This window comes from Larus michahellis, chromosome 2 (assembly GCF_964199755.1).
Source record: "Larus michahellis chromosome 2, bLarMic1.1, whole genome shotgun sequence".
Classification (NCBI taxonomy): Eukaryota; Metazoa; Chordata; class Aves; order Charadriiformes; family Laridae; genus Larus; species Larus michahellis.
This window is the reverse complement of record NC_133897.1, coordinates 47,750,784-47,768,418: the sequence shown is the minus strand read 5'-3', so window position 1 is coordinate 47,768,418 and position 17,635 is coordinate 47,750,784. Positions and strand designations below refer to the sequence as shown.

The 17,635-nt window shown below is 39.3% G+C and overlaps 1 protein-coding gene across 4 annotated transcripts in view; it reads right to left on the bottom strand.

The window, feature by feature from the left end:
• The window catches only part of NEK11 (NIMA related kinase 11), a 99,522-nt gene that overhangs the window by 18,583 nt on the left and 63,304 nt on the right, over window positions 1-17,635 (bottom strand). For 3 of the 4 annotated variants that reach the window (XM_074575171.1, XM_074575170.1, XM_074575172.1), the window contains 3 exons: window positions 12,577-12,704; window positions 7,301-7,361; window positions 1,206-1,302 (listed from right to left, as the gene is read on the bottom strand). In XM_074575171.1, coding sequence (XP_074431272.1) covers window positions 1,206-1,302; window positions 7,301-7,361; window positions 12,577-12,704 — 286 coding nt within the window. The remainder of the gene's footprint in view (window positions 1-1,205; window positions 1,303-7,300; window positions 7,362-12,576; window positions 12,705-17,635) is intronic. The other variant, XM_074575173.1, reaches the window with a different exon arrangement.

The following is a 17,635-nucleotide window of genomic DNA, read 5'->3' as shown; positions in this document are numbered from 1 at the left end:
AGTACTTTCTATGAAAAAGGAATGGAAAGCACTCAGAGTGGCAGGCTGTGAAACTTGCTGACTGGTTGCACAATAAAGGCTAAGCCATGAAGTGAAACCCTAGGAGCTGCTGCATCTCAAAATGCCATAAAACTGAACAACTTCTATCTGGAGTAAATCTGATTGTTATTTCCCTTGAATACATGGTGCATTTGGCACTGTAATTTGTTTTAAACAGTGATTGGCATCAACGCTGTTCTGGTTGCATTCATTTTCTTTAGAGGATTCATTAAATAACCACTAGCATTAACTATTTGAACTTATTTGTATTCTGATAACATCCACCATATTGTTGGCACTGACCACCCACACAAAAGAAAACTGCCCTTTTTTAAAGAGTTTACAATCCGAGATCTGTTGAATGTTGCAACACTGCAAAGAAAATTTGAGTTCAGAAATAATACATAGCATCATGATTATCAGATCAGCACCTACATTAGCGTACAATAAATCTTAGAAGGCGAGAAATTACTGAATCAAGATAAAAGCTCAAGATACATTAACCAGTATATTCTAGAAAGGAAGCACAGATCTTTGTTTTATTAAGACACTGAAATCTTGATTAATAAAGCTGGGGTTTCAATGATGCTGAAAGCAATTAAACAATGAGTTTCAAAGGGAGCTGCACATGTAAATTCCTCTGTCTTATTTGAAAATCCCAGCCAACAGCAGCAATCGTGTTTGGTTTAAATCATCATATCATCATGGGAAACAATCAAATCATGGGAAGTCATCAAATCATCACTTTTTTGGGAAATAAATCCATTAGTCTTTTGTTCCAGGCAAGAATGAAGTGTGGGTGAGGGAGCAAACATGGTGGGAACATGGGTATCTGCAGGTGAACTAAAAAAGGGGATCTGCAGATGAAGTAAAAAAGAAAGCAAAGTTAAGAGCAACGCAGACAGCAGCGAAAGCACACTAGATCCTGGAAGGATGACAGTGGTTGTGCAGATTATGAGAAAACAATCAGAAGTGACAGGCAACCTTCATCCTCTGGAGGCAAGTACGCATCCAGTCCGTAAAGATATCTTACCATCCACTTCTTTTTGCTGAAGGGATTTTTTTGGAGTGGGGAAACAACACATGGTTTCCTTTGCTGTGTTCTGCTGTTTTTCAAATCCATCCTATTTGTCTGAATATGGGTAACATATAAATATTCTACTTACTCCCTCATGCGTTTCAGTTTGGTCTCAGCCATAGTGCTGTTGAGAGCTCTGAATCCCTGGGGCGCCCCTGGAGACACTCCGGTGACAGTCCCCGAGCCTACAAATCAATGCACAGACACATAACCTTATTCACCTTCATCCCCTGAGCTCTATTGCAGAGTCAAGGGCAGTCAGAAGGAGGAAGACCTTGTTTCTCACAAGGTAGTGCCACATTAATTAAAGATGAATTAGATTATTACATGCACATTAAGGGCAACTCCCCTCTGAGGGACAAGTAGATTTATAGCTTAAAGGCACCAAATTTTTAACAACAATTTTCCTTCTGTGTAGCGTACAGGGAATTACATTACAACAGAAAGAACAGTCACTGGAGAAAGTGCTGGGACAGATAAATATTAAACAAAATTAAATTTGCTTAGACAATATGTATTTTCCTTCATTGTCCTTTCACTTATTTATAAGAGCAAGAACCTTCTTCCTAACAGGCAAGTCTCTCCTTTAGCTTCATAATTATTGTAAACAGAAAGCATTTTACTTATGACATCACTCTCCCCTTCAGATGAAGGCACTCTTTTTATGTATGCCTACATATATATATATAAAAAAAAAACCTGTATATGTAAATAAATATATATATATATATGTATGAGAAATATACATAAGCATATACACACACCCACACTCTTTCTGTTTAGAGGCCTTGAGAGCTGTTGCAATATGTAAGGCCCTAATGCTCACAGACCGCTGTGGTGCTCACCCACAGGGACACAGAAGTGCTGCATCCCAGAGGCCCTGTCAGGGCTGTCAGCACAAATATCCTGCAACTTCAGGTTGCCATTCCATCATGTAAGTCTCTGCTTAACCTAAGGAATTTAGGTTGCCCAGAAAAATGGATGCCCCGTGCATGGAAGTGTTCAAGGCCAGGTTGGATGGGGCTTTGAGCAGCCTGGTCTAGCAGGAGGTGTCCCTGCCCATGGCAGGGGGTTGGAACTAGGTGATCTTTAAGGTCCCTTCCAACTGAAACCATTCTGTGTTTTATTTATTGCCCCTACTGCTCCCATTGGAACATGATTTCAGAGCCTCACTGTGAGCTGGTGGCTAAAGTCTCTCCTCCAATTTCCCAACAAAAGTTCTTTATTGGCCAGTCCATGCTCATTTTTCTCCTGTGCCCGTCCTTTTGTTTGGCTTTCTTAGTTCTTCCCTTTTGCATACTCGTTTCATTTCTTTATAATTGGAAAAAGACATCCTACTTCAGCTTTCAATTTGCTAAACTAAACAAAGCAGCTATTTTAGTTTCTTCTTGCAAAATATTTGGCATTAGGATTTCACTTCCCAAAAGAGGAGAATATGTATCATGGTGCAACTACATCCTGTGTAAATGTGTGGGCCCAAGACCCGAACAGGCACAGGAGGGCTCTGCGTAGGATATGAAGAAGCTGAAAGCCACACAAACACATCAACACAATGTTGTGTCTAAATGAACACGCCCTCCCCTCCTAGCAGGGGTTTTATCTTGGAGTCAGTTCGGCTTTAGTTTGGATTGCATTAACCTTGATCACATGCATCCATAGGGAGCTTGCAGCCACCTTCCTGCTATGAGCAGTATAGACACTCCCAGAGAGTACTGAATGCTTCCCTGGAATGCATAATCATGGCTTTCCCAGGAGTTAAGCGGAGTTAAGCTCCTGTGTTTTACACGATTCTAGACCCTGATCACATAAGGTTGAATACTGAGATTAAGAGTTTCCACCGTGAGTGATCCTACTGAATCACCCACGGTAAGCACCTGCTGGATTCAGAGCTTTGCTGGATTCAGAAGATAGGAAGCAGGCATGGAGAGAGACCACAGAAGAAACAGATTCCTGGCTATGGACAAACGATCTGACTTTTTAAATCATTTTCCTTACTCCTCTTTACGCCTAACGGCTAACAGTGGTCTGGTGCCTAAGTATTACAACTGAGGTATAGTTAACGTAGTTTAAAAGATGAAAAATGACAAGCTCAATTCTTACTAGCAACCAATAACTTCACCCATTGATGCAAAAAACATTTCCTGATCATTTACTGTAACAGTACACATGCATATCCATACATTTTTACACGGGGTCTGTAAGCATTCAATTACTTGAGCAGCATTGGAAAACTCAGCTGTCCTCAGGGTGGCCCTGAGGAAACCCGAAACGCTGTGCAAAGCAATGCTCATGACTTACTGGGTGGCATGCTCCTCTTGGAGCTGGCATAGAATTAAGGTCCAGATGCGGGGCTTTGGGGCTTTGGAAGCAATAAAAAATTGATGCCTTCAGCTCCAATAGCTGAAGAAAAATATAATCTCTTAAAAAAGAGTACATTTAACCACAAGCCTCAGCTAAATTCTGGTATTACTATTATTACAGGATATATCACTGTAGTAAGAGCTCAGCATTCTCTTTCTGTGTAGTGGGTTCAATCTATTTATTGCTGCAATATCTCCTTCTCCTCCGACATTTCATTATTAAAGACATCCTTCTTGTTTTTTTCTGGGATTCCAGGCTAAATAATTCGTACTTTGTCTACTCTCCATGTTGGCAGTTGGCCAAGCAAAACTTATTCTCTACACACAAACTAGTATCTATCTTCTTCTCCATTTAATAAGATTTTCTGGGTACTGTGGGGTAGCTGCAATGACTACAGATTGCAGGATGCTGCAAAGGTGTGGTTAGTTACCAAAAAAAAGAGTTCTCAGTGAAAACTGCTAAGACCTTTTCATGTTGTTGCTACAACAAGCCTCAAAAATTTTTCCTGGGGTCATTCATAAGCCACACCAGCTTCTATGTCAGAGATATTTTCTTAGAAGCAGTTACTTGATTAATAACATAATTTGCACCCAGCTTTGAGCAGTTTGCCTACCCATGCATCAACGCAGAACAAGTAATTATGCTTCTTCAAAAAGTGGCCGGATAACTATTTGCATTTTTTATGCAATATGTCATTCTTGATTCATTAAACAAAATCCAATTAATCAACAAGAGCACTGACTTTTCAAAAACAGGTATTGTGGCTTTCTACATCCATTTCAAAGACAAATACTCTCCCAGTGTCTAGCCCAGTACTGCAGAGAACAACATAGGGCAAAAGGGCAAAAGATCTTTATCCTCAGGTCATGGAGCACCAGTTTGAGTTTCTCACTGCATCTTTCTTGTTCTGTCAAAGGGAAGATGAAAGGATCTGTAGGGAAACAAATCTTCTCTCTGACATTTATTCACAGGTACTTAGATTTAAAATGGGTGATTATGATTATATGGTGAGACTTTTCATACATTATGGCCCAAAGGCATTCCTACCAACATTTCTGCTAACAACCAAATAATTGGTGATAGACATCTACTGCTTCTCTTGGTAAGCCACTCTGTGTTGTGAAGCTGTTATCTCCACTACACCATAGACTTCTGTTTGGATTTTGGATTTCTCTCTTCAGCTTTCACTGCTACATATGAGATCCCTCAAGGACATTTTCTACAAGATTAAAAAGCTCCTTAGAATCAGATGTATTTTCCTGAGTTTATAAACAATACAAAGTTACCCAACAGCCTCTAACCTTCTCCTTTAAGCTAAGTAGATTTAGTAAATTTTAAAACCAGGTTTTCAAACTTCCTTTCATTTTGCAGTTCTTTTCTGGGATCCTTCCAATTTTTCAAACTTTATCAGCATGGACTATATTATTTCAAATATACTCCACATGGAACTGTATAGCCAACCCAAAATGAACCTTGTGCCACACTGAAGCACTGATATTCACAGTGACTCAGTGGGAACTCTTGAGGAAAAAACTGTTACTTCAAAAACCCTTTTACCCTTCAACACTGAGGTTTGTACTAAAGCAACTCCACCTATGGAAAAACAATGTCTATTTACTGCATCCTCTTTATCGCAGGCCTTGCTGACATTAAAAAAGTTCTAGTTTTATTCTACTCAGATGTTCTCTAACATCTGCTTGAAATGGCACATAATTTTTTTCACAATACCCTTAACAATGAAATACACTACAAGGAATTCTGGCCAGACCAGATTTCTGCATTTGCCCTGGTATTGCCATGAAATCCACGCTGTTTTCAGTAGTAGACACTATAATGATGATGTAGCTTTGTAGCCCAGTAATATGGTATTGCCACTGCTACTACCGGGTCAAACGCTTGGACCAGAGTTTGCAAGGCTCCAGGCTTTGTCTGAACTTGTCTTGACCCACCATGAACTTAAGCTTAAGCTGTAACAGCAGTTCTTCTAATGACCAGGTGTTTGTGGCTATTTTGTTTTGTTTCCACTTATTTTTGTATTGTACAACCTGCATTTTTAGATAGATAGTAGTAATCTGTGTAGAATGATATATTTATAACTAACTTAATATAATTAATGTAGAGAAATACAGGCCTGGTACAACAGCAGATGCTTTCAAAAGCAGGGACAAAGGATGAGGTGTAAAGGACTATGGGCATGGGATGACAAGAGGTGGGGCACAGGCTGGTACTGGCAATCCCATGGCTATAACCAACGTGCTAGTCATCAGTTAAAGAAACGCAGACCTGGAAGTGGACATAACTAGCTTTAGGGTGAACAGAGAACAAGTATCTACCCTACGTAAAATGCATGGTATACAGAAAATTTTGACTGAACGTGACTTTGCAGCCCAGTGAAGAAAAAGCAAGGTATAAATGAATGTTAGCAAACACATATAACGAGGTCCAACTGCAGCTTTGTAGTTTGACATTGGAAGAACTAAAAATAGTAAATATTTAAACTGCCTCAGTGACACTGAACGTACAAAGATAAAAGGGAACCTAGCAAATTTCTCTCTTATTATCATCACATATATTTGTTTGGAACAGACCATGCAAACCTAATTACCAACTCAGCTTGAAGAAAGGCTTTAAGTTTCCACACAGACTGGTCAGAGATTTTTTAATGATTAAAGCGCAATTTAATTCTTTAATATTATAAGTTTTAAAGGCATCTTCTTGTTCTTAATACTGAAAGAAAAAAGACAAGAGTCTCTTTAATACTATGATTTTTTAAAAATACCACTGTTTGGCTAATACTCCAGGTTATTCCCAGAAGCCCTCAAGGCAATTCCTCTCTTTCATTAAAATAACAAAATATTGAAGCATAGAGCTAAATATTGTCCCTATTTCCACTTCTGCAAACCCACTGCAGACAACAATGCTGCAAATGCATAAATGAGTGCAGAATTTGAAGACCACGGGATCTCCGTTACTGTGAAGACAAGCTGGACGTGAATGTTCCTTCCTTCCATCACAAGGATCTCCCTCACATGGGACCCAGAAGATGACCAGACATGATTCAGTTTTCCCAGGCTTCCCCTATGTTATTGTGTCAGAGATATAAGATAATACTTAGTAACGTTTATCGGGGGCGTTTGGGAACCCAGCTGGGCTTTCATGCAACCCACACGCAGGCTACTGCTGCCACAGTTCAACCCAGTGGTCTTCAAGGGCAGTGAGTACACCAGCCTCAGTAAATACCCTTCTTTCATTTAAGTTTTCTTTTTAGCTTTTAAGCAGAACACAAGAAACCAGGCTTTCAAACTATACATTTATAGAGAGAACTTGTGGGAGATTTTAGGATTAAATGGCAAACTTAAATTCTCAGTGATTTTTCTGTGCTTGTAATGAGATACTGTAAAATAAAATAAAATTAATACTATGCAAACCCGGATCATCATTTAAACGAAATTTTGAAATATTTTAACTCATTTTCTCTTATTGTTTCCAGTGCTAGAAACTATAAAAGAACCTACATACCCTTAAATATTTTCCTCTGGAGTAAAGATGGCAGAAGCCAAGTTTTTAAAAGCTTTTGTTATAACATTCCACACTTCTGTCCATCACGCTTTATGGCTCTATTATTTTCAACAAAAGCACTTAACTGTGTATGCCTTTTCCTGTGGTATATTTATTCTTCTCTACAGTAGGTTAAGGAAGCAATTTTCAAGAAGATCACATTTTTTGAGTTATTTTATTGCAAAATGGAAATAATTGGACTGTGATGAATACAGACTGCTAATAACTGCTGCTATTACATTTAAAGAAGAGATATCATCTTACCCGATGAGCTAGTATTCAGGACACTCTCCAAATACTTGACCATTGCCTCGATATCACTGTCCTGTGGATAAATGAGATAAAGAATAGCATTAGCGTGAGCACAAACTTAAATATAAGCACTATGTACCAGACTTATGATTCCACAAACATAAAGGATATCACTTACACCAACAAATGTCAACACTAGACTACAAAGAGTCTACGTTGCTCAGGACTTTTTCTGTATTGTCTTCTCCTAAACCATCAGTTTGGGAATGATGTTATATAAAAAAAAATATTTACATCAGATTCCTTGCAGAACATAAGTGTGTAGAGCTGTGCATGGAGTTTAAAGAAGATATGTTTACTGTGGAGGGTGGTGTGCAATCTCTGAAAATACACCAGCATTTTATCATCGGTGAGTCCTGGAATATCTAAAACAATATTATATTGAAAAGGGCAAGTGTGTACTTCTTAACTACGCCAAAATTTCTTATGCTTATGATAGCTGCTCACTGCAAATTAATACTTATGTTTCATGTCATTGTATCTACTTACACACCTAGTAACAATGACCAATTGAAAAAATTCTAATTAAGAAGAGATTTTAGCACTTTTCTATTTCAAATTTTCTGTTACCAGACAGATGATTAACAGTTTTACCATGTATCTTTCCTGTGAAATGCTATTTGTGTACACAGATGAAATTTAAAGATCTGTTCATTAAGCAGTGATTGTGCTCCAGAAAGTAGATTGCAGTTTTATTAAAGTCCAAGAGAAACTTGGACTCTGAGTTTCTAGAAGCGGCTGCCGTACCACATTTGACAACATGGCATTTCTTGCTGTTTAAAACGAAAGTCAAAATCTTGACCTTACTGAAAAATCTGCCAAAAATCTGCATATTAAAAAAATATTGAGGAGCCTATGGTTTTAAAATTTAAAACTCTGAAATAAAAAGAAAACATATTGACCTCAGCTTCTACAATGGACAATCTGCTTTTTACTTCTCTGTCATCTTACTCAAAAAAGTTCATTCTAAGTTTCTCAAACTGAGGAACTGTCAGTATACCTTAATACCATGACAATAATTGTTGGCAATGACTGTTAGTTAGTTAGTGACCTTTTGGTGCGAGTGAAAGCTGTTATGGAGGAGCGTGATCTAACTTCTTATCACCCAAAGCTGTTTCATGGGCTTATATTTGAAACAGGCTCTGCTTTTTTAACTGAGGTTTGCAAGATGGTAATCAGCTTCTAGGTTGGCCATTTCAAGAGATAATCCAAAGGCTCATAGGTCTGAAGGAGCCTCTTTACCCTTTTGGAGCAGCCTGTGGGGTCCTGGCTGGATAAAGTCAGCACCAGGGTTTCCAGTTCCACCGCCCATGCAAAGTCCCTGAGTTACCTCAGATGAACAAGTTAATCTGAACCTGCTTAACCAGGGCTTTTGCCCGTTCACAATAAAGTGCCCAGGAAATGCTGATGAATGTATTACATTTATATATAAAATATATATTGAACATTGAATTAAGACAGACTTAATATTACAAATATAATTCCTCCTGTACTACCTATGCCTTTTGTCCACTTGGGTTTAGCAGTCCAAGAGGATTTTACCTGTTTTATTTAATATATTTATCTATTTAATATATTTCTTTAATGTTTCTCTTTTTTTTTAAAGCCCTTCAGAATGGACTCTGACAGGTAGAGGCACTCTTGCACATAAGAGCCAGCGTAGATGAATGCTGAAATTTAGAACAAACGAAACCCTTTCTAGAAGCAAAGGCACGTGTTAGGAATCCAGTGGAGCATTTGTCGGGTGGCAGCATATAGACCACCCACAGCCACTAGAGCTATGATAATTTATGTCAGATGATTATCTGGCTTGACAATCTCAGAAGCAACCTGGAAATTGAAAATAGGAAGTTAATGTACCACATTAGTAGACTTTGTCAGAACAAAGAGGGTGAATTTGCTATTATTGTCACTAAAAGAAAGCACAAAGAAGGTGGTGATAAGCTGCAGTAAAAAGCATCCATTAGCATCTCAGTTAAATGATAGCTAATGAGCTTCATCACGCACTAACTTTTCAAGATGAAACCTCTCCTAAGCTTCATATTTTAAAAAAATTTTTACAAACAGTTTCTCATTCTCTTTCATGTTTTCCCCCTAATTAGAAACTAGTGTTCCTAGAAAAAAATATGTGGGCAAGAGCCATTGGCTTGAAGTGGTCTAGAAAAGTAATTGGCAAATTGCTGCTTGAAATCTGGCAACCTGCATTTCTGCTCCAAAAGAAACGGACAAAGGACACTAAACTCCAATGCTACAGCCAAGACAAGAGGTCTAGATGTGCTTAGGGTCTGAAATTGGTTGTAACTCCACATCTGCAACTGGACAATGTTGCTGAAAACACACAGGTTGGATCGAAAGATATCAACACAGGAAAAAACAGCTGTCTTGGTTCCAATCCTAAATCTTTGAAATTATATCGTTCCAGTGTCTAACTCTACCTTCTTAACTGAAGAGGTGTCGCATCCCACGTAAGGGCACCACTTCTCAGTCTGTCTCGACATCTGTGGGAATCTAATATAGCTTGAATAAATAACTCGGATGTCTTTCTACATCATGTACCCCAATGTGTTGTTCAATTAGATGACCTCTCTGACCCCTGATGCATGACCCCTACCGCATGAACATCAGATATTTTTTTTAATCATTGTTTGAAGTAATGGGGTCACCAGAGAACGCTGCACGGAAGTAACTAGTAAAGCAATCTTGGCATTGGAAAATTGAGAGATTTGCACGGATTAGGAAGGTAAATATCTTACAAGTCCTTATCCTGTGCGGCAGTGCAAAGACTTTTTATTAGCACACACATCCAAAAGCTTAATTTATGAAGGTATTTTTGGAGAAAGGGTTTAAGACTATGAATCCCATCATAGAAATAGGAGTAGGAGTTTTGGTATTAAGTAAATGACTGCAGAAGCAAACCCCTGCTATATACTAGCAAGATCAAATCTATTCTGGTAGTATTTGAATCTTATTATTAATACTGAGCATGATCCCACCTACCGTTGAGTGGGATTCATCTCACGTAACTGTTGACATCCAGGATGAAGATGTCTCATGCATGCTAATAACTGTAGCTCCCTTTATAATCACCAGAGAGAAAAAGAGACCTCTCAGCATATTCCATCTAACCTACGTTAGATGTTTATACCAAGATAATATTATTCCTTAAAAATGCTTGCTTACTTCCCCTTACTGTACAGACTTTCCATTCAGTTAGTTCACGTTTAGGTGTCCAGACTGCAGAGCTAAGTTCAGTCTGCTTTGACCTTGGACTTACTGCAGAATTTTTCACTTGACAAAGGGAAAACTGAAAATTATGCTCACCTCCCAAGAAAAAGAAAAGGTGATTGTGTTGACACCCAGAAACACACTTCTGCGTTATCTAAGGTGCCTGGGATCAACATGAGAAAAAACAAAGACAATTAGTTTCTTTGATAGAGGATGTACTAAAAGGCAAATGGCCACTGGGGGTGCTTCCCAGTCAGTTTGGGCAGGGCAGTTCACAGAGGGTTAGTGCCCTGTGTGCACACAGACTGCTGGTAGAGCGAAGCCTCAGGTCCATCCGGGCTGGATTCAGACAAGAGGTGCCAGTGGGACAACTCTTGCAGCCCACAATGATTGCTCTTGTCATCGCCGAATTCTGAGTCACTGCAAAATGAGGGAATGTCGCTGCTCAGATCTGACTGCCAACGCCTAATTTATTCTGCGTTATTGAGAAATCTATTTTTATCTTCTGCCCTTCGTTAATTCTAAGCAGCAGTCTGCCTGTTCAAAAACACTATTGATTGACACTTAATGACACCACCAATGAAAGTTGAATGAAAATTTTAAACGGCGTTCTAAAAAGAAAAAAGATAATCTCAGAGTCTGATGAAAGTGAGCAATAATTTATTTTCAAGAGTATCTTGTGGTCGACTTTCTGGGAAACAGAGCGTTTGCATGTCTATGTGTTGTGGGTAAACACAGACCCAGCAACCTGAAAAAAGGCATTGTCTTAGATATTCCACTGACTTACAATTCACTAATAATGTCTTTAGACCATTACTGTATAAACAGATCCTGAATTTTAAAACATCCCCTGTATTTAATTTGAAAGCTAGGAGGACGTTTCTAGATTGAATTAAGCTGTTTCTGAGTAAATTTCAAGTTTAACTTTTGAGAAAATTTGAGGACTCCTTGCTACCATGGTAGAAGTAGAGTTCTGATTTCTCACACAAACATTTTATTTTTGCCCTTAAAACTACATCTGAAAGAAACTATTAGTTCAAAATTTTCAAAAATCATTATAAGTTATTTATAATTTGGTGACGAGTATTAGCATATGTGGTTGGCTCCCTAGAATGCAAAAGACATCACACTCTGTTCTGCAAAATTTGAACATGAACTCAGAATAACGTATATGATCCTAAACAGAATCAGACAGTACCATTCAGAGGCACTGTATGCAATGGTCGCCCAAGGGAGAAAAGAATTGTTCCTGAATACCTTAGAAGGATCCATTTTCAGAACTGACTTGGGCATTTAAGTTCATTGATTTCACTGAGACTCGATCACTTGAGACAAGATTCATCTCAGCTCGTTCTGATCAGATCTAAATTAGGTGCCTTTTCCAATAATGTTCAGCCTTCTTCACACTACAATCCCTAAGACTTTCTTGTGGCAGCCTCACCTGATAAAGCTACTTGAAGACTTTCAATAATAATTTTTCACTGACGCTTTCTGAGATCCTTGGGAAAGTCTACAGATTTGCTGCTCAAGTCTTGCAGTTTTTTAGGCTCTCAGTTCATCACACTATCCTAGAAAATATGTCTAATATAGGCAGGAAGAAGTGGCAACTAGAGGTGCCTATCTGTCCATGGGAATAAGAGTTGGAACTTAGATCTTATGCTTGAAGTATACCTTCAGCTTTAACTTAATCTACCCATAGCTAACATGTGAGGGAACCCCACTCTGAATGATTTAGAGTCACAAGGGAGTTTATTGACAACAATCCGCCTTATGGCATTCATGGGAGTATTATCCTTAATCTTGAAGGAATGCAAGAATCTTTCTCATTAATGTCTCAGAAGAATTACATATGCATACCCATATAATTAATTCATGATACTGACATACACACACATTCCTAACAAAACCAAATTTCAGTAACATCAGCAGGACAAAATCTTGGAAGGAGCTTAATTTTCCCATGAGCATCAAGTGTATGCTGTTTTCCCAAAGGTCACATATACCTGGTGATTTGTCTTAAAGGCCAACTGTGACGCTTCCACATCCTCCTCCTCCTCTTCACTGCCTTCTGAACAGGATTCAAACTCATCATTATAATATTCTTCTGCAATTTCTGGGTCTTCAGGGATCTCTAAAGGCAATTATGAGTTTAAAGTATACAGACAGACAATATGCACGATGTTAAAAAGATAAAATGGATTTTATAACGTCCATGTTATGTCACTGGCAATGCATTCTGTAATAGAAATCAAGGGATAGATTTTCAGGTTAAAATGTTCATCTTTGATGACATGATAAGCAATGTTAAAGCTGTCTCCGGCAAAAGGTCAGATCCTCATCATATGTTAATTAAAGACCTTAAAGGATCTATATTGATTTTGGCCTGAAATCACTGAACCATAGAATAATTCAGGCTGGAAGGGACTTCATGAGATCATCTAGTCAAAGCAGGGTCAGCATTGAATTGAATCCAGCTTTTGTGAGCTGAAATTATGTCCCAATTTGGTTTTCTCTAACACACACAACCTAGGGTGAATACAACTGCTAAGCTAAAATGGAAAATAATATATACCAGGCACATGTTTAAAAGATAAAAGAAATAAAATCTACATCTTTTTCCAAACTTTCCTGAAGCAAAAGCATAACAAAATAAAAGAAACTGGTGTAAAGTCAAGCTACGCATACTTGGGTGTCACGCTTTCTCAATTTGTTACTATCAATCACAAGCGAGCCTATGAAGTACAATAATTGTTATTAAAACTCAACACATTCATCACAGCATGAAAGACATCCCAGCCAGTCTGCTCCAGGTGAAATCTTTCAGCATCCCAGACTACGTAAGTAAGGAGGTAGTGAAACAGCTCAAGGCCTGATGGCACCTGCTTCAGCAAGCTGTCCTTTTTCAGCAGAAGCACCTAAGCATATGTTGAATTTTAAGCAGAAGCTGGACTGTCGTCACTATTTCAATAAAAAGCATAATCCCCACTTTTATAAACAAAGAAGGAAGGCAAAGAGCTGCCCATGAGAGACATGGGTGAGAAGCAGAAGACAAGGAAGCCCAGCTCGCCAGCCATCCCATCAGTAGCCCTGTGCATTCACACATTCCAGAGACATCTTCCAGGAGAGCTAACCCCCGTGCTTCAATTTTAGGCAGTCTCTTACTGATTTGCCAAGATAAGTTACATCCAAGCCCGGAAACAATATTTTTATGCTACTAGTTTTGAAAAAGAAAATGTTTGATATCCAAGTTTGCCTGGTATTATTGCAAGAAACGTTAGCTGCAGATAAAAAACACTTAGTATTCAGCTGTCATAAATCACCATAGTCCTAACTTTAGCTAATGCTGATTTCCACCGTTCTCCCCAGTTAAGTCTACCAGTTTAAAGATACTTCCTTTTTCTATAAACTTGATTTACCTCCAAAATGCTGACACATTTTCACTCAGGTTTCTCTATTTTAAGATATTTATGGAAGCTTCTTAACAGCACCATGCTCCACTGCCACAATTTCTAATCCTTCCTGTTTCTATTTTTCACTTTACTTAATTTGAAAAAAATAAAAAGAAAAAAAAAGAAAAAAGAAAAACAGAGGATAAATACGTGGGCTTCCAGGAGAAGAACCCCCCCAACCCAAAACCTTTTTCTCACAAAAGGAAGCATTTTACTGTGTTTAATTGTTTGATTTCTACAAAGTGCCATTTGTCTGAAAAGCTAACACTTCAACTTAAAAAAAAAATCTTAAATATCATTCCTTTTTAGCATGGGAAGAACACTACTAAATCAAGATACATCTCCTTTTCCAGACAGAGTGAATGTTAATTTTTCCTTCTTGCAGAGAGGCTGTCATTCCTGTGATTAGTAAAATTTTATTAGGTTCACCTGCAATCTATCTATGTCTACATACGCATTCAAATACATATGAATCAGCCTATTTATTATGTTATAATGCAAACATTGGATGACACTAGTGTTTTCCGAGTTGTTTTCTCCTCCCACACTCTTCATTTGTTTACTGTTGTACTAAAAAATGCAATCCTCTCCTTCCCAACCAAACAAGGTATCAAAATCAGTCTTCTGACACATGAATGTAATTTCCAAATGGCTGCTCTGGCTACAGTAAAGCTCTATACCTTGCAAGTAACCTGTGACCAGCCAGAGCTGCTGATGCCCCCAAACTATGCAGAGGAGCTGGCACTGGCCGTACCTTACTACCACACCAGCTTTAACAACCTTGTCAGAATTGCTCACTTTGCCATTTGAGAAATTGTTCTGAGAGTTGTTCATAGATGGCCAGTTAATCCAAGCTCAGTAATACAATTTTAAATGCTAGTTCAGACCCTAGAGATGTTCCAGGGTACAGATGTTTACTGGCCTTGATTCAGAAGCTCTTCCAAGTGACACTTCTGAAAGAATACTTAAAGGGTGGATGTCAGGAGGATGGGGCCAGGCTCTTTTCAGTGGTGCCCAGTGACAGGACAAGAGGTAACAGGCACAAACTTGAGCATGGGAAGCTCCATCTAAACATGAGGAGGAACTTCTTTACCTTGAGGGTGGCAGAGCACTGGAACAAGCTGCCCAGAGAGGTGGTGGAGTCTCCGTTTCTGGAGACATTCAAAACCCACCTGGACGCGTTCCTGGGTAACCTGCTGTAGGTGACCCTGCTCTGGCAGGGGGTTGGACTAGATGATCTCCAGAGGTCCCTTCCAACCCCTACCATTCTGTGATTCCGTGATCCAGTGGGTGGGAATTTGGGATTTAGCTACTACAAGTCTTTAAAACTTCTTAGTTTTATGACAAGCACCTTTAAAGAAGGCACTTTCAACATATTCTTATTAGGCTGTCTGGTTCCATATAACAGTTTCTTGAGTCCTACTAAGTAGAGTCAACTCCCAGGCATCCATAAGCTACAGATGCAGAATTAATCTGAGTACAGAACAACTTACTTAGTTGAGATTCAGGATCAGCCTAATTTCAAGAACACATAAGCTGGCTTTAGCATAGCTGATACCATAAATCAACACGACGAGCTGTACCTCGGAAAAGAAAGGTGATGGTCACATCCGATATGAAGGTTTCTAACACTGTGCCAGCTGGTAGAACACGCAGCCTGATGGCTGCAACGCCACTGTAGTATAGCTGTCCCTCAGATGCCCATTCTCCCTCTCATACAGCATACTTATATGCTCCTTATGGAGCAGAAAGGAAGGCCTCTACTGCTGCTTCTGCCCCCTCATGCCCCCCAGTCTGTCAGCTGCTCTCTGAAAATACATTACGTTTTACCTAGCTATGCATATTGCACTAAAGCCAGTCACGGTATCTTTTATTTGCTTACAAAGCACTTTGTTCAGAACAAACTCAGCTATTACTTGTGTATTGCTAGGTGGCTTAGTGTAACATTGAGACGCTTGATATTTGCTATTAGATATTCAAGGGAAAATGAGCTCTGAATAATAACATTCCTCATTAGGTTTCTTTCTATACATTACCATAACACTAATAGTGGAAGGAAGGGTAAAAATCCATTATCTAAAAAAAATCATAAAAGCATGGTTATTTCCCAAGAAGACAAACTATACAGAAAACAAAGGAATGTGATACTTGTAATATTTTGCTTAAATCCACCAAGAGCTTGTTTCAGGTAGCATGGTAACTTGGCAACAACAGTTTTCTCCAAAGAGATGAAAATACTTTGATAAATATCTTTAATTTTCTCTTGCCTTGAAGTCATAATTGGTGCATTGACGCAGCTTTGTCACATTCCGGTGCATGCAGAAGACAATAAGTAAGGCCCCTTTTATTTAAAAAAGGGAGAAAAAGGAAAAAGAAAACAGAATTGTATAACATATGTTCATTTTCACCACTTACATTCACAGTTACAAAGTCACACTTGGCTCTTAAGGACTATGATACTTTTTTAATCCCAAGGCTTCATCATATCTCTGGAAGACGGCAGATTTTCTCAGCTGTCCCTTTCCCATTTTAAGGAAAAACCTGCTATGATTCCACGTAGCTACACTCCTCGGTTTGCGCAATACCACAGACAGCAAAGTGAGGAGCAAATCACTCGACTGCTCCGACAAACGTATACTGTCATGAGATATAATGCACTCTTAACATTACGGTGACATGAACCAAGACGCTAAAAAACAGTGCTACCACACACTGCCACAGGGAGCTGGAAAAAAATTAAGAGGAGGGGCCAGGACACAGACACTTGCGCTTCTCCCCTTGCAAGGCTTTGTACACGAGCCATGCTGGGGACCGAGGCAAGAGCAGAGACAAGCGTTCCTTCACGGTTTTGCTTCTGCATTGCGCTGGGCTGCAGGACGGCCCGCTGGCAGCACTTCATCAGTAACACAAAGGTGTCCGTGGTCCTTTTTCTGTCTTTCATCAGCAAATTTCAGTTTTATCCCATCTGAGCAGGAGTTACCTACGGAATCAAGGATCACAGCGGCCCCCAAGCTGGGCAGGGGGCTGGAGCCCCTGGGTGCAAGGAGGGGCTGGGAGAGCGGGGTCTGTTCCACCCTAAGAAGGGAAGGTAAAGGGGAAACTTTATTTCTGTCTGTGACTATCTGCACAGAGGATAAAAGTAAGGTGGAGCGAGACTCTCCTCAGAGATGACAGGGATAGGACATGAGGAAACAAACACCAGCTGGAACATCAAGACATTAGGAAAAAAATTTTACAATGAGAGTTATGAAGTACTGGAACAGGGCTTAAAGAAGCTGTAGAATCTCAATCGTTGGAGGCGTTCAAGACTTGAGCAGATACAGCCCTGTGCAATCTTATCTGATCAGACCTGCTTCGAGCAAGGGATTAGACTAGACCGCCAGAGGTCCATTCCAACCTAAATTATTTTATGATTCTGTGGTTACCTGGTGCTCCACAAACAAACTGTTTAGAATTACCCCAGATGTATTTGTGTGTGTGTATGTATTTAACATACACACTCACAAGCTAAGCAGAAACTTGCAACGTATACACATTCTCATAAATCACGGGCAAAAGGAGACGGTGCCCAGGGCTGGCCAGCACTCTTCAGAACAGCGCATCAGTTGTCACA